The sequence below is a fragment of the Clarias gariepinus genome, chromosome 1, assembly GCF_024256425.1.
Source record: "Clarias gariepinus isolate MV-2021 ecotype Netherlands chromosome 1, CGAR_prim_01v2, whole genome shotgun sequence".
Taxonomy (NCBI): Eukaryota; Metazoa; Chordata; class Actinopteri; order Siluriformes; family Clariidae; genus Clarias; species Clarias gariepinus.
This window is the reverse complement of record NC_071100.1, coordinates 40,352,577-40,377,143: the sequence shown is the minus strand read 5'-3', so window position 1 is coordinate 40,377,143 and position 24,567 is coordinate 40,352,577. Positions and strand designations below refer to the sequence as shown.

General features: G+C 35.6%; 1 protein-coding gene across 1 annotated transcript; it reads right to left on the bottom strand.

The window, feature by feature from the left end:
• Positions 1-4,024: 4,024 nt before the first annotated feature.
• Positions 4,025-6,418, bottom strand: klf17 (Kruppel-like factor 17). Its single transcript, XM_053506646.1, has 3 exons — positions 6,222-6,418; positions 5,211-6,048; positions 4,025-4,913 (listed from the first exon to the last, which is right to left on the bottom strand). The coding sequence occupies exons 1-3, from the start codon at positions 6,306-6,308 to the stop codon at positions 4,738-4,740; spliced, it is 1,101 nt and encodes a 366-aa protein (XP_053362621.1). The 5' UTR covers positions 6,309-6,418; the 3' UTR covers positions 4,025-4,737.
• Positions 6,419-24,567: the final 18,149 nt, after the last annotated feature.

Sequence of the window (24,567 nt, the reverse complement as noted above, 5' to 3'; positions counted from 1 at the left end):
AGTCTGATTAAGTTGAAAAGTAGTCTGCTGCAACTATATGCATCTTTATGTGCATTTTTGACAAGGTCATAATTAATATACTGTAAAAGAATCATGCCAAGCATCAGTTTTCCAATCAGTTTTTAGACAAGGTTAACAACAAGATCATCACACTCATTTGACACTCATGAAACTCAATTATACAGGTATCTATCTGCTGTAATTTATAATTGATCATATGGATTCAAAGCAACCTGGAAATATATGTTCAGTATAATGTTCTGAGAATATCAAAAAGGTTTTTACCTCAGGTATCTCTACTTTCACTTTAGTCGGCTTACATGATTTGTGTACTTTATACACTACTGTTAAATAACTGTACGTTTGTACAACTGTATGTTGTTTAATTTAACTTGGAGGGGGGGGGGCAAGTTAAATTAAACCAGGTGAGGGGGGAGCGCAAGGGGGAGGGGGGGACAAGTTAAATTAAACCAGGTTTGGAGCGCAATGGGGGGCCAAGGGAAATTAAACTAGGTAAGGGGGGATCACCTTTGCTGGAGGTGATACAACCCTAAAAAGTGACCACTTTTGTAGCTGTTTTCCTGAGCGTAGTTATCAGATGTGTAGTATATCTTGCATTGTAGTTTATTTGCTATATTTTTGTATTTTTGTCTTGTTTTTATTTTAATTGTGCACTTTCCTTGCGTAGAAATAATACCTTACCAATAAATTATCGCTTTTAAACCTCATTAAAATGTGTTTTGTTTTTTTTTTTACTTATATTTAACCTTGTATAAATCATAAATCCACTACCAGAGAAAGTATTGTTCTGATGTTCATCTGGTTACCAACAGTAGTAGACAAAAGCTACGTCTTTAATTGCATTATGCACTTAAAAACCATGCTGGTTAGTAGGTCTAAATAGCAATCCTGTTGTGACAATGTACTGTGATTATGGGTCATTGACGGATAAGACTTTTTAATAGGCGAATTTTAAAATACCAAAAATATGGATATGTTTGGCCATTTTGTAAACATTTGGAATGTAGTGTACACATGCCTTTATAAAGAAAAGTAAAACAAATTGTCATTTTAGTGTTTTTACACTTAAGTTAATAAAACATAGCCTTAAAAAAGTCATCTGGGGCGACCGTAATATATCTCAGAATTCACATTTTTATGTATCATTAAGACCAGTTGAACTCATATCAGTAAGTAGATAAACTGATGAAGAAAGATAAACATTTCATTTTCATTTTATGAAAACCATTATTTCACAAGTTTATTCTATAATATCAGAGTCTCCTTCATTATCCTGTTAAAATAAATGTTTATCCCTATAAAAGGAATGGAAAATGGCTGAATTTAGAAAAAAAAAGATAAAATATACAAATAATTATACTTAAATAATTAACTCTATGTTTATAATTGATGTATAGGATATGAAAACTACAAATATAGGACATATATCTATCATTTAAAACATTTAGCAGTGGTCGCCCCACATGATACTCGGTCGCCCCATATGATGTTTTCACTTAAGTTTACTCAAGTATAACAGGCTAACGGTTAGCCTTAGAAACCAAACTAGCTTCTTCTAGTGACAAAGCACTATCAAATTTATTATTAAAATATAGATTTGTGGAAAAAAATTATAATTCACAGTTTTGGGGTGGTCGCCCCACATGATGACCAAAAGTGACTACGACATCACAGCCGTTAAAAAACAGCTTTTTCTTACTATACTGTATGAGAGAGACTGATTTAATATACAGTTGTTTCCAGGGGGTCTTCACTTGTGTCTGGCTGATGCAGTATCCCATCCTTGAGATGTTTTTTAAAATAAAGGTCCCAAAATTGTGGTTTGTTGATGGTCACCCCGGATGATATTGATAGAATCAACATAATTCGGACAACATTCGTTTGTATATCATGATAGAAATATATGAGCAAATGCTTTATAGTTTTGTCAATGGATGTAAAACATGTTTAAAATTATGCCAACTAGGAAAAGGGATATATTTAAGTTGATTTAAAGTGTTTTTAAACCAGTTGTCCTAACTAAAGTCAAGGCCGGACGGTCGCCCCATATGATGTGATAGCAGAAAAATGATGAAAAACTTAAAAATTTGGAAAAGTTAGAGTGGTTTGGTAGGTAAAGAAGGTATAACAAGTAGATGAGAAATTTTTATGTATTTTTTAGTTTTTTCTGCAAAATAAAATTAACCCGGACAGAAAAAGGGGGCGTCACGTCATTGACCCTTATTTATCACAGGAGACATGCCAGGTTTTCATGATTTAATATTGCTCATGTCAAGTATTTATGATGTAATTTTGTTATAAAAATGTTGTGATCATTGTTGTGACTGTTTCATCTACAAAGTACCAAATGAAAGAGTTTTTGGTTTTCATCATCTTTTACCGAAACAATCCGATTCTACAGCAGTGCCCATGCGTCCCAAACCTGCCACTGCAGTCAGGCCTGCCATGGTAGAAACAGAAGAGTATGTACAGTACTGTACATGTGTATGGGTGTGATATGTGTTGAAATTTAGTTATATTACTGTTTTTAATGTGCTGTATGCAACAATGTTTGTTTTCCATTTTGTTCAGTGTAAACAGTTCATGCTAACTTCACTGTAATATACAAACATGAGAGTTGTTATTTATTTATTTTTTTACAATAATTTAAAGAAAATTAAGTATGTGGTGAATTAATTGTCAGAACACAACTTAACTGTCATGTCTTCACTATTACGTGGTGGAAGCATCATTTTTTCCCCGGTTGCCCATTTGTTTAACCAACCATCCGTCTGTCCAAGATCTTGCTGTGTGTATCTCAAGAACAGATAGTTATTGCTTGAAACAACTGGAATACTTTTATTTAATATTTTAATAACTTCCGAATGATCCCCCTGACCAGCTAAAATATTGTCTTTCATTTTTTATATGTTGTTTGTCTTAATGTACTTTGTTTTCCCTTGTTTCTTTGTTTTACAAATATGACCTAAAATTGGTTTAGTGATACTTCAAATATATCGCATAAATATAATAATAAAAATAAAATAAGGTCGGGTTAAAATTAATCTCCACATTAATTAGCCACTGTATTTGGATGTGGGCTGCTGTGGGCCAGGAAGTCCAGAGCCACTATTTGGTCCCAGTCCGCCCCTGTGTGTGGCCTCCAGTTTAGTAATTAAAAGGACTAAGCATAAATACAAAAATAAACAAAAATATAATCGTCAATTAGACAAATCTTTATACTTAGTACCATATATATAGTACAAGTTTAATCGCATTACATACTGTCAGTTATGTCTTCTTTTATTTCTTTGAATAATTCTATTTGGAGTTCCGAGATTAGGGTTACACCCAATGTAGAGTTCTTATGTATAATATTGTTTTTGGCCAGTAGAGGGCGACATTCAAAAGAAAAGAGTTACGCACAACAAACATTGAATTTGAATTCTCCAACGGTTTGATAAAGCAACGACCCAGATGAAATATTTTTATGTTTGACTAGTCCATGATTAAATGAACCGAGTAACTTAAGTTGTGTAAGTAAATACATCATATAATTTTACCTCGAATGGTCTAATGAATGTATAATTAATCTGATCACATTTAACATTCATTACTAAGGATTTAAGTGATCAGTTGCTATAAATATTGAATTGTATGCATAATAATATCATCTAATAACATCTCTAACCACACCATAGACATGCAGTTTGACCTGAACTTTGGTGTGTGGATACCCACATCATAGGTATTTGTGGTACTATAATATATTTTTAATTTGCTGAACTAGCATTTTCCCATTGTTGTCTTTCAGGTTACAATTATGTCAAAAGCCATGTAGTGTATCTGTATTGTATGAAAGGTTTTAGTTTTTACAAATTTGTCTTGACTTTAATACTGGAAACATGCTTACTTCTGCTTTATATGTGTATGTGATAATAAAAACGGACCGATGTATAAATTGATCTTCATTTAAAACTTAAGCATAGGACAAACTTAAAACAAGACAAAACAATTCAGTCGGTTTCTGATTTCAATGTTTTGTATTTTAAAACTTTGTCAGGGGTTATATACATAAAAACACACCATATTCAAGTATGATATATACAAAGGTTATTTGCACAGGCGTATCACTTGGGTTTTAAAAAAAAGTCTTCTTGAGTACCTGATATGATAGTCCACGCTGAATGCAATATGAACAGTTCTAATAACTCATTGTACAAAAAGGGGCATAAGAAGATCCTACATTCTACTAAAAATCTCAAATGCCAAAGTCCCCTGTCTCAGCTTAAAAGCATGAAGACAAAAAGCAATATATACAAAAATATGGGTCCTGCCCTGTTTCTTTACAAAGCTGTCTTCAATGTTTGAACTGAATAACTTATTATTTTTTTTCAACAATTCTCTCTCTCTCTCTTTTTTTTAAATACTGCTATAATTTAAAGTTGACACAATCCCTGTCATATTTACAACCCTGTTGTCCAAAAACAGGCATAGCCTTAAAGGAGTAGTTCATGATGAAAAAAAAAACTAATTTACACAAGTTTTGGTGATACTAATCAGTGGATATGAGCTTCCATTATTTGTTACATACATTAGCTGAAGAACTCCAGTGCAAACATAGTTAAATGTTGATGTGAGGTAAAGGGAAAAATATGTATAAATTAGCTTTTTTCCCCTTGGACCACTTCTCTAACTCTTTAAAAAAGTTCTTTAAAATAGATAAGCCACATGTTTTCACATGTGTCTCTTCATATGCAGGGCAAGGTGGTCAGAGCGGGAGAATGCCCTCTCGCAGAGGTGGCACTGGAAGGGCCTGTGTCCTGTGTGTTTCCTATAGTGGCGGGTCAGCTCGTCGGAGCGGGCGAACTTCCAGCCACATCCCTCCCAGGTACAGTGGTATGGCTTCTCACCTACATAGGGAACAAAATAAGACACTTTGGTCAACGCTTTGATAAATGTCATTGGTACATCTAGTGTTGTTTTAGGTTGGTTAATGTTTACTTTCAGAAACTATAGTTTTAATCAATTTAACAGCCAATAGGGGGCGCTATAAAGACAGGTAAGAATATGAAATTTAACTACCGAGAAAACATACGTTTATATTTTCATCTTATTACTACTATAAAACTGTGTTATACTGTATTAAACTAACGCCTCGTGTGTGAGAAGAGTGTCAAAAATGGAGGTAAGTTATCAGCTTGACTTACCAGTGTGTGTTCGCATGTGCGCCTTCAGGTGCGAGCTCTTGGTGTAAGTTTTCCCGCAGCCCGCAAACTCGCAGCTGTGCGTGGCAGCTCGTCTCCGAGCCCACGCGCGTCTTCCCCGCTTCGGTCTGTTCTCCTCCGTGCCGTAGAGCTCGAGCAGCGGTGACGAGGGCGGCGTGAGCACCGTGCCAGGCATCCCCGGGTGATGATGGGGGCGCATGGGATCCGTAAAAACGGCGTACTGTCCGTGATAGTGCTGCGCGGCGTGATACTGCGGTGGGTACGGATAGTGCTGCTGCTGCTGCTGCTGCGCCACGTGAACGTTCACCTCCCGGGACGCGTCGTGTACGTGCTGGACAAACGGCTGCACTGGAGCAACACTGTGAACCTTCTGTGCGTAAAAGTGTCCCATGTAGTCGTTGGCCATCATGCATGGCTGCTCTCGGCGCTCGGTTTTGATCTTGTAAACCGATGCGTGTGGAGTGCTGAGGTGCAAGTGCATGCTCAAATCAGTGTATTCCGGTGCATCAAAATGTCCTTGGGTCGTGTTGTCGTGTCGGTAGCTTATGTCTGGGCTTAGAAGCTCGGCCACTAGCCCATGCGCAGAATCGGCGCCGTCGTACGCGGTGTTGCAGCTCTCCGGTGACTCGGGTAGCGGATACGCCGGGGTAACCGAGGGAGCCTCGCTCTGGGATGCCATCGAGTTTGACAGAATAAACTCGAGATCCAAAAACCTGGACAACTCGTCCTCGTCCTTAGTCTGCGGCGGGGACTCTACGATACTGAATTCAACTTCGACGCGAGGTTTTGTCCCGATCTCGGTCTGTTCAGTCGCCCAGTCCTGTAACGCACAAACACAACTTTAGTCATGCGACATAATTCATCACTTTTCAAATTAAAGCTAGACGCACCACTAACATTTGGTCTATCCAGGGGATCATCCATTATTTTATAAAATCATGTAAAGAGAACACTAAAAACAAACTTTGTCTCCGGAATTTCTACATTACTTACCCTCATGATCTCCGCATGTTTTTCTTCCAAAACCTGTGCGCTGGGAAAGCCAGCAATGGACGGCAGAAGCGCATCCGCCAGAGCCATCCTTAAAACAACAACCTGAAGGAGAATTCACCAAAAAGTTTACTTTCTCATCCGGGCAAGGTGAGCGCGAGTTGACGCCACTGAGCTGAAGGTGCGAGTAACTCCAGTGCGCGCGCCTCGGCCTTTTTTAAGAGAGTTTGAATGACAGGTGGGCGTGTTTCTGTGACGTAGGACGCACTTCGTCCTCCCCTGTAGTAGTAAAGTTGTTAATGAAAACAGAGAAAGCGCGCTTAGGTGTGCAGGTCTCAGACCTGCGCTAAAAATAATAAACACACTATAGGCGTCAAATTGCGTGTTTTTAATGTTGTAACCAGTCTTGCAATTATTATTCCACTCCGACTGTTTCATAAAATTGACTTTCAATTTGTAGTGTGTGTGTGTGTGTGTGTGTATGTGTGTGTGTGTGTTTCTAATGCTTTAGACTTTTTTACTACAAAAAGCAGTACCTATTTAAGTATTACCTAACAATACTTATTTAAGATTTAAAATAGAATAAAAATAAAAATAATCATATTTATGGAGCACTTTGTGTGGAGTAACTTAATCATTTCTCATTTGGATATTTAATATATTGATGATGTAAAAAAGATATTTAATCATATATACTCGTCGTAAGTGTAATTTAATCATTTAAAACGATGTCAAGTTTTTTACTTGACATCGTTTGTAATATTTAAAAAAAAATAAAGAAGCACACATAGAGGGCGCAAGTTTCTCTGCACAGTTAGTCTCTCTTTCTCTCTCTTTCACACACACACACACACGTGTAAAGGAACATGCACCATAAAAGTAAACAGCGCAAGAATCACATAGAGACATGAACACACACATTAAGTGTACACTAAATTAACCATTGGGATATTAAAAACAAACAGATGGCAATCGGACATCGAAACACTGGCTGTGCACTTACTCTTAACACACACACACACACACACACCGTAAACACAAAGCTGTGAAGTGAAGTTTGCACTGCGAGTTTCGACCAGCGGCTCAGACTTTCATATTGAAATGAAGCTGATCTGAGGACACGCAGGAGGCCTGATATTAATTTGTCCGAATCGAATATTCACAACTAATTACCAAGCGAAAGACGAGCTGTGAAATCTCAGGACCATCGAAACAACATGATAATCTTAATGTCAAACAGCAGCCTCAGCGCAAACTAATGACGTCTAAGTAAATAAGCCTATTCTTTCAGCTGATTATTATGCAAAGAAGGAGTTTATAGTGACCGAAATCATGTTTAGAGACAAGGTGGGTAGTTTTAAGGAGGTAAACCTACTCGTGCTTTACATTTTAAAGTGTAATAGGAACAATCGGCAATTGAACAAAAAACGGTTAGATTTTTATAGGATGTATTAATTTATTTCGTGTTAACATATACTCTCCACCTTAAAGCACATATACGATGGTAACATTTCGTTACACCTCGTTATTTTAATGCATTTTAAGTGAAAAGAAGAAACTAATAATTTATAGGCCGTCTGCTTTTTACTGTTCAAAACTGTCACTTAGTGCTAAATGAAATATGAAAGAAATCTGTTTTAATTAAAAATGCCGAAACTCCATCACCAAAATTACATCAACTATAGAATAAAGTCCAAGCGTGTCTTTTTTACGCTTAACCCTCAATCAGACTTTTACGTTCTGTGTATGAGAAACAAGTGTTTTTTTTCTCTGCTGTGTGTACTAAAAATCAAATAAATGAATAAATAAGAAGATATTTTTAGTATATTTATAACATAATTTAAAATTTCTTTCCCCATTTTTCTTTCTTTATTGATGCCTCTTGGAAAAAAACCCTAATCATATTATAAATGTCTTGATTACAATGATGTAATTTTAAAGAATTTAATTAAATGTTTATGAATAAATGTTACATTTTTTTAAACGGATTATTTATTGTGACGAGGTTTAAAATATCAAATTTATAAAGATGCAATCACTAAACTAATAAACCAACAAATCAATAAACTAACAAGTAGCCTAAACAAACAAACAAACAAACAAACAAAGAAAAAAATGCACAGTTGATCAAGTTATTAATCTTTTTCTTATTCATCTTATTATTATTTTTGTTATTCTTCTTCTTCCTTATTTATTATTATTATTATTATTATTAATAACAACAATATTATTATTAATATTATTATTATTATTATTATTATAAGTAACAAATGCATAATTATTTCAATAATATATCGTGCATTCCATCGGAGTGAATAAATAAGTGCACTATATTTATATAGGCTAGGAGTCAGATTCTTGAGTCTGTGTTCAAAGAGAAAAGGAAGTTCTCTCTCTCTTTTTTTGTCTAAACAAAATTAAACAGATTGCAGTATGATTGCAGTTTGGCAGACAGAGCAGCTTCCTTGTGAATATGGTTTCATTTTCCGAGATGTAGTCAGATAAAGGATTCCACAGGACAGCCTGCATGTCGGTGCTGTGGGGAAAACTAACGGAAAACGGACGCGGAGTTTCGTTTAAGGAAGGTTACAGAGACGGAAAGACACAAACACGTGTCTGTTTCCACTTGCCCTATTCAATTGTTAATATGCGGTACTTGGACTCTGTTCACTGGCCTGTCTCGTGCTGGAGTACCTGGATTGACCAGTGGTGACAAATAAGCCCAAATAATAATAATAATAATAATAATAATAATAATTTGTATAGAATCTTGTATAGAAAAGGCAGTTACTTCTTTAACTTTGCCTAATAACCATGAGCACCAAGTTCAATAATGATGAGCTGTGAGCAAACAAATAGGACCACATGGCTATGCTTTATGCAAGTGCACAATTTACTTACACAATATTGTATGTTGATTTTCATTTCAAGCTTATTTATTGACCTTTTTTGGTGTTATTTAATTCCAAGTCATAGTTACTTGTATTAATGCATTATGCAGATTAGCTTATTGCTTTCTGAGTTTATTAAATTAGTTTTATTTATATAAAATATTTTTATATTTATAATTACATAAATTCTTTTTCTGCTGTATACTGGAATAGTCCACCTATTTATGAAAATTAAATTATGATAATTTTTACGCTTCACAAAATATAACATTTCAACTCCCTTTATATCCTTAAATGACATTTATCATTTGTAAGGTTGCTTTGGATAAGAGTGAGTACACACACACACACAGACACACACAAACACACAGACACACACACACAGGCCTCCAGCCAATGGTTAGAGCAGTTGTAAATTGCAGGCAGTTTGTTGTAGTCAGAGATCACACTGGAGGAATGAGGAGATACGACTGAGAGAAGAAGGCCAAGTCTCCACCCTCGCATGCTTTCATACTTCTGTCTCTTTAAAGTAATTTGAGCTTGGCCAAATGTGTACTATGCATGATGTGTATGATAGCCAGTGTTTATATGACTTTCTTTATCTCTATAGACATGTGTACTGTGTACGTGTGCAGAGTTAGGGTTGATAGTGAATTACAAAAATTTGGCACTGCAAGGAACATATTTGTCCAAATAGCTTTAACTGGCATTTGGATTCAGAAGGAACTTTGCTGTGATGAAGGGAAGCAGAGAGAAATTACATTCTTAAGAACCCCAGTTAAATGACTTCTGTTGCTGTTATGAATTTAACAACATGTAACATTGATCATGTAACAATCTAAAAAAAAGGAAACTAACAAATAAATTCTAAAAATAAAATATTTGTAATATTTACTACACATATATATTGTGAAATGACCAAGACTAGGGTTTAATGGGATTGCTGTTCATTCAAGAAACCTGTTCCTGTTCATTTATCACAGCAGTGGAATTCCTGAATGCAGGTGGTCATCAATTTTCCAGCAACTTGTCCAGTTTGACTAATTGTTATGTCTGGGTAAATAAAACACCTAGCACTTACTTACCTTTGAACATCAAGGACATAGTTCCATTTTCCCACATGAACAAAAAAGAAATCTGTAGAACAATGTGACTTTCTCTCTGAGCAACATTTCTTGTTTGTTAAGATTGTGGGGTGTGTGTGAAAGCCTTGGTGTCTCATCTGGGAATCAATTATGAAACTTATTTTTTCTTCATCAAGAGTAAAAGTAGTTCATCCCATGATGCAACATGACTGGTACATCAGGCTTACCAGGTATATTGTGCTTTTTGTGAAATAATCTACACAGTGTTTAATGGGATCTCAGTTCCGACGAGCAGTGCATGCTTCCACTTCATTTATCACAGTAATGGGATGCTTGAATGCAGGTGGTCATCAATTTTCCAGCGCCTTGTCCAGCTTGACAAATCAGCGTGGCTGGGTAAATATTTGCACCGGGTGCTAGTACCTCCCGCGTAGCGCCCTGCTCGCTCTAGCCGGGTTAAGCACTCATTACAACAGAACAAGCCCTTTCACTTCCACTGGTCCATGCCAGAGAGGCACAACCATGTAGACAAGTCTTTAGTCACAAATGTGACACCTCGGAGGCCACAGAATGTATGGAGCCATGATAATAAAAGCAAAAAATCATCACCAAGACATTGTACCACACACACACACACACACACACACACACACACACACATATATATATATACTTCAGTATAATGATATGATATATGATAATATTATGGTAATATAATTTATAGTATATTAATATAACACACATCACATACTTTTTTCTTTTCCTTATATATATATATACATATATATATATATATATATATATATATATATGTGCGCGTGTGTGTGTGTGTGTGTGTATTGTATATATTTATGTTAAATCATCAAACTTGACATAAAAAAAGCTCAATTACGTTTAAAGCAGGAGGAAATGATGCTGTAAACATCCTGGAAATTTGCATATTGACTGGTAGCTAATACAGGACGTCCTGTTCCTTAGAAAGCTTTTTGTATACCATTAAAAGTTTTTAAACTTCAACATATAAGATTTATATTTAGACACTAAGATGTAATGAAATTAATACGCATGGATAAAAACAGCTGTGGCAGTTTGAAGGCATCCTGCAACATGGTGCATGAGACAGTTGCTCAGTAATAGCTCCTGGCTGTGTGTTCTGTGTGATGACTGTAGCTGATACACCCCCCTCCCCAGCCTCCCTGTGTTTGTCTTCCCCTTCTACTGTTTTTTTCACTCAGGCACTTCAAAACTCTATTACAGTCTAATCTACAGGCTCCAGAGTAGTAATTATCCCCCGTCTTGCAAAAAGCAGGGGAAATCCACAGCTATCTAATACAAATTTGCTTCCGTGCATGATGTGAAAAAGCAGCATGGAGACGGCACCTTCACTAATGCTTCAAACGAGAACAAGCAACGAACGAGGGGAGAGGCGGAACAATCAGTCATGGACGACCATGGGAAATGAAAAAGCAAAAAATGCTGGCCTTGATTTGTAATCAGAACTCAAACTCTTCCTGTAGAAGAAATCCATGGTCTTCATGGAATTCCGTAGTCTGTCTTGCAGCATGTGAGTAGATGGTGACAATGAAGAATATTTTGGAAGTATTGCAAGAAATACCAAAGTGAACCTGGTGATTTTTGTGTTTTACTCATACGATGCACCAAGAAGGTTTTCCTAACAATGAGAGGAAATACTGGTTGTGTTAAAGAAAGAAATCATATAAAGCAGGATCTGTTGCGCACATAGAGAAAAAAAAGACCCATCATTATTCCTAAACGGCACTACTGGGGAAACATTTAAAGGTTTTATGTAGACAGTAGAGTTACAGTAGAGCTGTGGATTTCTCTGTGACTACAGTCTGAAGCTGAAGAAACTTAATTATCCAAAGAAGTAGTGAGAAACTATTTCAATTCATGTTCAACTTACATTGTTCGAGATTATATTGTATCTCTTTTTTATTATTTTTTTTACACCAGACTATTACGAACCAAAACAAATAGCTGGATAATGCAATTGGCATTTTAAAATTATGTACTTCATTCAGAGTTAAGCAAGCAATGTCAAAGCACTATGGCTGTGATTGATTTTCATGTTTAATTAAACATAAAGCACCTGGTACCTTTGCTTTGAATTTTACTCTTATTTAGTTCAATTCAATTAAATTTAGTCTTTCTCACTCATTGTCTGTACCGCTTATCCTGTACAGGGTCATGAGAGGTCATTGAGTCCTTTGCCAGGGGACTCTGAGCACTATATGGTGTATATCCTGGACAGGGTGCCAATCCATCACACTCACTCACACACTATGGGCAATTAACCTAATCTGCATGTCTTCGGACTGTGGGAGGAAACCAGAGTACCCAGATAAAACCCACCAAGCATGGAAAGAACATGCAAACTCTAGGCACACAGACTCAAATGCAAGATTTTAATCTTTGTTGTGAGGCCAAAATGCTAAACACTATACTACAGCACCATACCACCCAATTCAATTCAATTTTATTTATATTGAATGTTTAAACATAAATATTGTCACAAAACAGTGTTACAAGAATAAAAATGATCCATTCATATAAGAACTGCATATATTTATTATTTTATAGCTTTATTAAATTGTCCCTAATAAGCAAGTCATTGGTGACCGTGACAAGGAAAAGCTCCCTGAGAGGACATGAGGAAGAAACCTTGAGAGGAACCTATTCTCATTAGAGTGATACAAGGTTCTGTAACTATGTCATAAGGTGAAAAGTACAGCTGTTCAACAGGAAACGCTTTTGAATTAACATAAAGTCGACTTTGTTGATGTTATTAAACCGTTCACTGACAGACTTGGGTGCAAAACTGCTCTTGGCAATTTAAGTTCTAAAATTCTCAGAGCAACTGCAGTCCAATAACCATTAGAGTGAAATTCCTGTTATCAGGCACTGTGATTGTAATGTTCAACTAAACAACTTTGGGCTTACCCACCATACCTTTTTTTTTTTTTAATTAAAAATAAAAAACATTTATAGAGACCAGTTTTTTACCAAATCGTTTGGAATATCTGCTTGTATAAGTTGAGGTGCCTCGACTTGTCGTATAAATCTTGAAGGTGTTTTATGACTTATGGTTTCTCTTATATCACTCTGCTTACTGATGAAACATGAAAACAGTAAAATCTAATTCCACTTATACAATTTCAAACATATGTTCTAAGCGCCCTAGGGTCAAAAGTGCACAGGAGGAACCAGTCCAGGAATCTGTTTCCTCCATGGTGCCACACAACAGGAATGTACCTGAGGAAAGCAATTATTTGCACACCTGCTCTCTGTCTTTTTCGATTCTTTATGCAGACAAGTGAAGTGAAATAATGTCTCAAGTTTTGTACCTAGCAACAGCCGTCCCTTTGACCTAGACAAGATTTAATTTAAAAAATGCAAAAGATATTTTTATCTTCATTATTAGCAATAGAAACAATATTAATTAAAATAAATATATTTACATGCCTAAGAATGTGTTCATACTGCATAAATAATTAAAATAAGATATAAAATAAATTATTATACTATAAATATAATGTTATTTTGGTACTTTTCAGAAAAAAGGGGTTGCACGGCTTTAAACTTGAAAACATACATACAGGAAGATATGAAATACAGTTTACCAGTACCGTATCATGTTGAACATACTGGCATTTGAAAAAACTGAACATTGAAAAAAGGAAGAAAAAAAAAGAAAGAACTAAAGATTAAACAGGACACAGGTTACCAGTTGTTTTCGTAAAATGATCCAGTCGGTGGTCATACTTTGCACAGATCATGATGAGTTGGTGCATAAATCAACATGCAGGCAACAAGATTTGCACGCTATGTTGACTCATTTTGATTTAAAATAGTAAGCTTGCTATGTTTCAATGATAAGTAAAAAAGTAACACATTTCATTTATCCCAAGTGCTTGGGAAACCCTCCCTCTCTCTCTTTCTACTTTTTTAACAGAAGAAGACATAAAAAACCTGTCATCAATATTCCTGCTCATGGCCATAATATCAACCTTCAAAAGTGCAGATCCACTCACTCCCTCAGTTTCATAACACTCTTCATTCATAAACCACCCTAAAGAAAGAAACCAAAACCTAACCAAATTAGGTTGACAGTATAGTATAGATTTTCTGAAATGATGGAAAAGTTCTGATATATAAATATTCTGATAATAAAATCACACTTGCCTTGTATGGCACATCAGCATCCTGCATATTATTTGGAGAGAGACAAAAATAAAAAAAATCATTATCATTGAAAAAAAAAACATGACTTGAGTTTCCCACACAATGTAAAAGACATATATCATAAACTGACCTAACTAGGGCTTTTTGATGCATGTGGATTTTGATGCATGTCAGTTAGTACCCTTGAGAGTTTCAGGAGCAGATACATAAGGATTTGAATTACTGAGCTTAAAATCAATAAAACAGCTCTTAAATTAAATGCAATTGTAGGATTAAATCTGTTTGGCGTTATAAGCATTTAGTACCAAAAGTTCCAGCTCATCCTGTTTTGGCCATGATCAGTTGCAATTACAATTGGAATTTTAAGCCACAATAATCACAGGAGTTAGCAAGCCACTTTGTACATGTAACAACAGCAACAAGAGATGAATAGTAACTGGCACAGTAAAGTGTGAGAACTCATGATTAAATCTTGTGCACATTTTTACTTAGTATGTATAAGGTTAAACCTAGGACCCTTAGGAATATTTCCAATAAAAAATCCCTAAATACAACTGAGTGCTTTGGGGTTTGAAGGGTTCAAAAACTTACAACCTCAATTTTTCCACATAAGCCTGAAAGAAATATGTTTCCTAAAGTGTGGTATAAGACTTGATACCATTAACTGCAAAACTGGATACAAGTCTTGTATTACCAGCAAAGAAAACATATTTCTATCAATTTCGGACTGCAAAACTAGTTAATCCTAAATGAACAAGTGTATTTTCCTTTGTGTCCTTACAGGAGGCAACAGCCAAGCACACTACCACCTGCTGAGACCCTGACAAGATTTATTAAGATATTGATTAGACTTACCAGGCTCATTATGCAGAACTAATGAACCCATTAGCAGCCTGATAAGAACACAGGTGTTGCTTAATTTCGCTCTCAAATATTAGAGACAAATACTTGCTTTGGGATTTTTTTCCCCCACTCTATCTTAATTGAGTATTAGACTTAGAACAATGTGCAAACAGAATAGTAGGTGGACCCTAGTGAGCTCACTGAACAGAACATGGATGTAACAGCAGGGAATATGTAAGTGCTAGAAGATGCTAGCATTTGGGTCAGCAAATAGAATAGGCCTGATAAGACAGGTCTCTCTGGTTAGAAATTCAGCACCAGCTTTGCCAAGTATTGCTAATGAATATATATTTATATATATATATATATATATATATATATATATATATATATATATATATATATATATTTATATATATAAACAAAAAAAAAATATTCTCACTAAAAACAGTGATATGTTATAAATTATACTGGAAATATGATGTAAAGGTGGCTCACTGTCAATGCTTTGAGCTATTAATCAGTAAGCCTTGAAATCTTGAAAGTTGCCACCGTTAAGCCTTGAGCAAGACCCGTAATCCACAGTTGTATCCTGTCTCAGCTATAAGTTGCTTTGGTTAAAAGTGCCAGCCAAATGAACAAATGCAAATAGCTTGTTGGCATAATAACAATCAAATACAGTGGTTAAGTACTTTGTTTTCTAAGAGAGGAAAAAAGCCATGTTTTGTGTTTTTAATTTTGTTATATGGGTTGAGTAACCACTAAAAGTTATTCTACATAAAGATAGCTGTGTCAAATCATACTCGATTAAAAGCATTCAAGAATTAAAAAAATAAAATAGAAAAGGTTTAAATAGGATTATTTATGTGAAATGTAACTTTTATTACTCATCTTCAGCATTTATATGGTGGTCAAACTTTAGCCAGTTTGATTAGCTAGTGGGATTTAGGCTAAGTTTACATAGCATTAACAACAAAAACTGGCAAAATTAGCTAACTTACTGTACCTCAACATTATTGTTCAAATTCATGTCTTCTCTTAAGGCAAAGTAAATGCTTTAATTTGTATGAATATCTGCTGACTCCAATATAAAGTTATGTTTCCCTGAGGTATTTGAAAGATACTATAGTTCAGGGCTTATATAGCTTCACAGATAGCTGAATTGCTAATTACATCAGGTATCACGGGATGGTCATTGCAGATATTTATTTACTTATTTATTTTAAATTTTTAAACTTGATTGTACACATTATTTAAAAAATTGGATGCTAAACAGAGCCCATCAAATGATAAACAGTGTTCATTCTGTTCTGGCACCTAGGTGGTGGAATGAACTTCCTCTAGATGTCCGTACAGCTGAGACTTTGACTATCATTAAAAGACGACTCAAGACGCATCTGTTTCTCCAGTACTTGAATTAACCCCCACCAAAAAAAAAAAAAACCTCTTCCCAGTTGTGCTGGACTAGTGGCACTTAGTTATTAACCTAGTTAACCCAGTGTAAGTATGTATCCAATGATGTAAACTTTAAAGCACTTTTTGTAAGTCGCTCTGGATAAGAGCGTCTGCCAAATGCCTAAATGTAAATGTAAATGAAAGAAGAGAATGAGCCTTTGAGATTTGTAATGAGTATTTTGAAGGTATAAATTAAAACTTAAAGAGTAAAAGTTTTGTCTTGGAGAGCAGGGAGTAATAAATAGCACTCAAGTTAAGCATAAATATGCCAAATATTTAGTAAAAAAGTACAATATCTCATGTAAAAATTTAATTTGTGTTCAAGAGTCAAACATGATGAGTCAAAGTGTTGCGGGAAAGTAAGGGCTGATACGATAACCTGAATCATTTCCTGCTCTCCATGTACCTCATCCAAATGTTCTTACTATGCTCTATGGATATGCCGTGTATCAGGAATCAGCTGCGATGCCTCTTAGCTTTCAGTCGGGGTAGATACTAAAGCTGTGCTTCTCCAAGGCAAACGGGTAGAGCAGGTTGTGGAAGTGGTTTCCAATAGGACTTTTTCAGCTGCTAATAATCATGAGAGGCTCCAGTCAGGCTATGTGTGCTCACAGAAGTACTCTGTCATTAATGAAACCACGTCTAGTGGTCGGCATTTTCTAATTATCATGTTATAATCACTTATATGTGTTTCGCTGATGAGAAATATAGAGAGGGCTAAATTTTTACAAATGTTTGTTTATTACTGCAAGCTAAAAATAGCAAGATATTAAAAATGTTTAAATGTCTAAATGCCAGTCACTCTATGTGAATTGCTGATTTTTCCCAGAATATAAAACAACTGAAAACAATGTAAAATCTGGTGATGGCATACTTTACTTTTTAGCACATCAGTGTTTGTTGCAGCTTGTTTTTTTTTTTTTTTTTTTTTTTTTTGCTCAAGGCATGCATGACTTTTCAGTGCCTCGAATCATTGATCTCATCCATTTCACAGAGATGCTAATGCCAAACACCTTGTAATGAGTATCAGGTGTAATCTGAGATCTCTCTCCCCCCTCCTCCAATTCCACTTTCTCCTCTGAAACCAGTTCATCTTTGTTGTACAGACCTGGATTTAACATTTCCATGCTTTTCAAGCTTTTGTGTTGTTCCATTAGAAACTCTCCCCAACTAGTTGGGACAGATGGGAATCCTACACAGTAGAATAACAGTAAATGTTATTCATTAGTTGTTGTTTTTTTTAGCACTTTGGGAGATCTTCAGTTAAGCATAAGTCTTATCCCATGTTTCAACTGCTATAAGAATTTTTTTATTTAAAAATCTTCTGGTGTATTTAACCTTAAATCAGAATTTTTTTGTTCTGTGCTTGTCTAAAGCGAACAGGATAAGGCCTCAGTACAGACAGGGAACTCCCTGGAAACTCCTGGGTTATCCGTAGAATTGAGAGGTGGTGTTCCCTATGCACACATTAACACACTCACACACACACACACACATCTCAGGAAGCTGACAGTGCAGGATATCAGCCTGTTAACTGTAGTTTCTGATGAAAGAAAAAGAAAATAACGGAGATGATGCAAAAGTGGGAGCAAGCAAGAAAGAGAATGAGAACAGATATATGTGTGTGGAGCTTGGCACTTTGCCTGGTCACATGTCAAAGCTTTAAATGAAACCCTTAAACACTCAGCATATTATACAGTTATACCTGCTAAAGTGTATTATTCAGTAACTTAAATTAAGCTATTTTACTGAAAGTGAGGAGTGTACAGTAAGTCTGGAGCTGTCAATGTGGCATAGGTGTTTACTGAGCCAACTGGCACTCTGTGAAAGTGTGAAAAGAGACGAGGGATGAGTGGACAAAAAAATTGATAGAAAAAGTTCCATGCACAGGTTTTGATTCTGACAAGAACTTTAATGCATGCAATAACTAACAAGCTCTTGATTTCTATTTACAGCGCATCTGGTTTTCTGATTCAAACACTCCCTTTTAATGTTCCATCCAAAAGCCGCACTTTTAATTTATTTTTAAACACAGCTGGAACATTTCTCCCTTGGTTAGTACAGTCATATTTCATGTAATTGTTGCCTAATAGTTTACTTTGTGGTTGCTGCTCTTTGAAGCTCTCAGAATGATAAGTCCATAATTTAGCTTGTGCTGAAATTTTCCACAGCGCACCCTCAGGCTGCTTAAACAGAGAACTGCCAGCATTACCTGCTCCTCTTTTATATGCTTATCTACTGATACAATACCACAAGGGCATCTTTCTGTTTTATAAAAGAAGCACTTATGCTGGAATATATCATTAATTTGATTGCTAATAAATATGCTAAAAGCAAATATTGGTGCTGTTTAGGGAGTCTCGCACTTGTGGATTAGACTAATGTTCATCTTAAGTGTAAATCCAAGCAAAAGATAGGAGAGAGATTAAATAAACACTTTAAACCCAGAGGTCAACGAAACATTATTATAGATAATGAATGAGTGCTAGTTGGGAAAGAGAAGCCTGGGGCAATTTCATAGAGGGCTACAAACAAACACACACACACACACACACACACACACACACACACACACACACACACACACACACAAGCACCGCCATTTCAAGCTTATCAGTAGAAACAGCAGTTTGAAAACCTCCAAATGGATTAATCTCTTATAACAATTTCATTTATTTAAATAGTATTTTAACCAACTCAATAAATAAATATATAAATATGCATAATTTAAAACCATGTACCAGAATCCTGCTTGAACATGAACATTATTGTCAAAGTTCATTATTATATTACATTGATTATGTTTATGTACAGATGTACGTTGAATTTCATATCAAGACAAGTTTTTTACAAGACTACTGTAGTAACATACATACTTTTATTATGTATAAAATTATAGCACAGTTACAGTATGAGAGTAAAACAACTTTTATTTTTCTACATAACCCCGTGCAACACACTTTTTTCTGCGGTGCTTGGATCCATTAAGTTAGAAAGTTTTCTGGAGCATGATCAGACTGCCTGCATCACATCTGAATCGCTGGCCTCTCAGGAACTCCTTTAATGACCCAAACAAATGTGGCATGGAGTGAGGTCAGAACCACAGGAGACAAATTATCAGCTCTGATCAACCTCATCATTCATGGACGTACAACATCCTTAAAAACTTTTCCACCATTCAAATGTTGATTGATGAGATCGATGAGTCTCATTGGTTCTATGCCTTCTTTCACAAAAAAGAATTCCATCATGAATTCTGGTTTGACTTAAATGCACCTCCTATTAATTATATACTGATGCACCCTTTAATTATTGACACTTCTCTTCTAATTAGTGTTTTATTAGGTATCATGACTATTGCTTGTACCGTAACCTTTTGCTTTGTAACTAACTATCCGTTGCAGTAGCTAATGTTTTTAAGTGAAGCTCCCTACAAATGTCTTGCCCTTGCTTGTTAGCTGGTGTTTGCCTACAGTACCAGTTTCTCTGGTTAGTCCACTGGGCATGAATATCTGTCAAAAAAATTCATGTAATTGTAGACAATTTGAAACCAAGATTATTGACTAATAGGGTTAGAACTGATAACAGGGTTTAAGCTAGTGTTTCCTCTCTAGCAGCCTTCAACAGACAGGAAGTTGTAAAAAACACAGTGAGAGAAATCTGGATGTTCCGGAAAACCACCTCTCTTATATGCTTGGGTTATAATTCAAAACGTTTGCAGTATAATGTACTACATTTATAAAATCATTTGAGAAAGAATAATGAAATAATTATTCTTCATACATTAATACCAGAAACAATTATTTTACAACCAAAGATCCTATTAAATAGAATACACCTATATTTTATAAAACATATTCTAGCTCTAGTATCTTATAGTTCAAATGTAAATCACAATACTTTAAACATTTAATTGAGCATTCTTTACTTTTGAACCTGCCACAAGCAGATTTCATTAGATTTAAGATGACATTGTAAATACTACATTTAATTTGTCTAGTCAAAATAGATCTATAGCTATGAACACACAATAAAAAGCATAATTTCTTTTTTTATAAGGATGTGTTGTGATGGCTATTACGGTAAGATTCTTTTGTAAGATTACAAATAACTTGGCTATTCTTTATTGTATATTGAGGTTCCTGGACTGCACTTTGAGGATGACTGATCATTTGCTGAAAAATGGTTCGTGCAAAAAGACATTTAAATGAAGGGAGAAATCTCCACTCAACTTAAAAATGTAAGTTGAAAAGTTTTAGTGTTTAAGGTAAACTAATTAAATAAAATTAGGTTAATTGCAAACTTAATTTATTTTAATGAAATACACATAATATCTATATGTAAATCTAAACACAAAGTGTGACATGTACTGTATATTTCACTTGTCTTCTGCCTCTTCTTTAAGTACATAAAGGGTACCACTTAAGTACTGTTTATTTTAAAACAATAAAATAATAAAGTTTAAGAAGGCTTTTAGGGTCCTCCTTCCTTAGTGGCTCTACTCCACACCAATGTTGTTCCTGGCCAGTGCCCCTATAGTGAAACGTTTGCGATGCGACTTCCAAGAAAGCGTGTTATCTCTTGCTCCCCTCTTGTGTTTCCGTTAGAGCCGGCCCGCTATCTGCGTCCACCTCAGGACAGTCTGGCCTGCAGCGAGCCGATTACTGGTGATTAAACTCACACAGGAGCGCAGCTGAGACCGTTCACGTAGACTAATCAAGCACCAGTAGATGCGCTGCTGTATGATGCAGCACAAATTGGGTCAGGTTTCTGTGGAAGTATATCTAAAACTTCAGCTTCACTTGTAAAAGCCTTTGATCAAAGTTGAGGTCATTTTTTACCGTCATTGTTACCTTTGCAAGCTAAAAACTCATAGAGGTAACTGGAGTCGCTTGGCATTATTCACATGCAACACATCTTTGTGTTGACAGACAATGAGCTTGGACAGTGAAAAGACTGGGAAGAGTTTTAACGGGAATAGAAAGGACAGCATATTGTACCGTAATCAAGTCCTGCTTTAATGTTGAAAGCAGAAAGAATACAGAACCTTTTAGAGAGTAGATTAGGATTCCCAATATCAAATAACACCACGGTTGATAAGTTGTCAACTTTTTTTCACAAATGCAGGAAGTGTTTAATGCAAACTAGGCCAAAAATGCCATGGGGTACTTGATAATCATAACAATGGAGTTCATACTGTTTCTGTCTTGCATTTAAAGACCTTTACTTTTGGTAAAATGTTAATATGTGCAAGCAATATATACTGTACTGTATGTCATAATAAATAACTCAAATTTAAGAATCAACATTCAACATTTTTGCTTTAACTGTGCAATATTTACACAAGCCCAATTAATGATAAAAGACCAACGTGTACTTGCCAATATCAATGGCACCTACTGTATAAAGACATGGTCATTTTGTCAGCTACAGACACCAAATTGGTTCGCTTTGTACATGGACAATTACTGACTGCCTCAATTCACAATTTGTCCGCCCAAACTATAAAAAAAAACCTTGGTTATATGGTCAGAAACCGACACTGATAAAGAAGTAAAGGACAATTAATGTGGAAAAAATGGCATCTAAAAGATAAGTAGTATCTAACCCTTAAAACTAACAAGTTAGGTGTTTTTAACAAAGTGACCAATAAGACTTTAAACTGTTTAAGACCTCGAGCTGACGTACCTGATACACTATCAGCACCATACACACTACCATATAAGTGTCAGCTGAGTAGAGAATGATTCACCACTGTCTGTTTAGTGGTGGTTATACAGCGAGCTAAAGTCAGTTACTGTACACTTACAAAGCAGAATGAAAACAGGAATTGAATTATGTAGCATTAATCAGTTTTATTCTTCAGTGCATATTGTTTTCAAATTATTATTCAGTGTAATTATATAGTATATATTAAATTTATAATAATATTTATCTATTATTTATATTGACATTTGAAACAAGTTATAACACTTACAGAGACAGGCAACTTTAACTAATTTGAGAACTTTTCTTTTTGAGGATTGTTGAGTTATACTGCTCTCTGATTAGTAATGCAGCACTGATCTTGACACCTTAACTTTTTTTTACCTAGGCCTTCATAATACTTTCATCTAGCCGATGATCGTATGCTAATCAGCAGTTAAATGCGATCCGGTGCATTTTATTTACATGCTTTAAGTTTAAAGCCTCCAAAGTTCTTCAGCAATGTAGGTATTTTTTTATGATGAACTATGAGGAATTGTAATCTGTGACCTTCTCATTCAATACCATTAACTGCATGTTAGCATTAAATATGTAATTAGTGCTAGAAGTATCTCAGTCAGTCTGGAGTTATATGCTGGAATAAGCAAAAGGGTCATTTGAGAAAGCATGAACTATGTCTGATTAAATTTATTATTATTAAAACATATTGAGGTAAGTTTTAACTTTAACTAGTTATATTTAACCTAGTTGTCCTTTTTCTATTGCTGACGACTGGTTGGACTATTGTACGGTAGCTAGCATAAACTATGTCAGCTATGTCAAAGTGTAGCTAATATATAGATGGTAAAATATTTGAATGGTGCAAAGTTTGTATGTTCATGAATGACGATCCTGGCTGAGGTGGCTCAGAGTTGTTTCTGTGAACATTCAGCGAGCGGAACTCTCTCAGGAAAAAACAGCCTAGTTTGATCACCAAAGGGACCTCATACAGCCCACCGCACCATTTGCTCATTACAGGAACTTGGCTGGGAGTTATTGCCACATCCTCATTGCAGTTGTGACCCCAAGTGATTTCCACATGTTTGGGCCATTAAAGGAGTTCCTGGGAGGCCAGTATTTCAGACGTGAAGCAGGCAGTCTGCCCATAGTTCCGAAGTACTGAGAAAACCTTCTACCTTGAGGGTATCCAAGCAATAGTGAAATGCTGGGATAAGTGCATCAGTGTAGCAGAGGATTGTATAGACTTGAACATCCCTCATAGTTAAAGGTGATATTAACTTAATTTTATCAATAGACAGCTTTCGGTTAAAACCTGTGTACATTTGAAATTGCATTCACTTTGAAAGTTACAGTTTTAATCAGATGCTTCCACATTTATTTTAAACATTTTGACACAATATCTATATGATTAAATATACTTTTTCATAGATATGGTATGTTTATGGAGGCACACCTACTATAAAGCCTGAAGATTAATTAGATACATTTAAGCATGTATAAATGTATAGATTATGTATATGTACTGTATATGTATAACTATATTAAAATCACCATTCATTCATTAAAAAAATCTGATAATTCCAACACCAATAACATGGGTTACACAGCTAACTTACAATTAAAACTTGTGATGATGAAACCTACTTGACTATTAATTGTTATGGTCTATTTGTAAATGTAGTGTAAGTATATTATTTTTTTCAGTCCTGAAGCATACATTGTGTGGTTAAACTGGGCACATACAGTAATTCTACTGTTAACTCTTGTTTGTGTTTTAGTTAAAACCGACACACACAATTTGTGTTTGTATCTGTCTTTGATCCTTCTACCATGAAAATGTATAGACCGATGTTTCCTATTTCCGATGTTTCTGGAGTGCAGGAGGCACCACCATGTCCCAAGTGTGTCACTAAAGAGATGTGACAGGCTTGAGACCCCTTAAACAAACACAGCGGGAGCGACAACGTGCCAGTTCCCATCGTAGACCACACAGTGTGCGCAGGAATGGACACACACACATACACATGCCACACGCTGCCGCCATCTTCCACCTACCAATGGCGCCTCTGATAACGATCGGCCTTAGCCACATGAAGAGAAAAAGAAACAACCAATTATACTATTAGTGAAAGAGAGTTGTGGTGGTGGTAAGGGGGGATGGGGCAG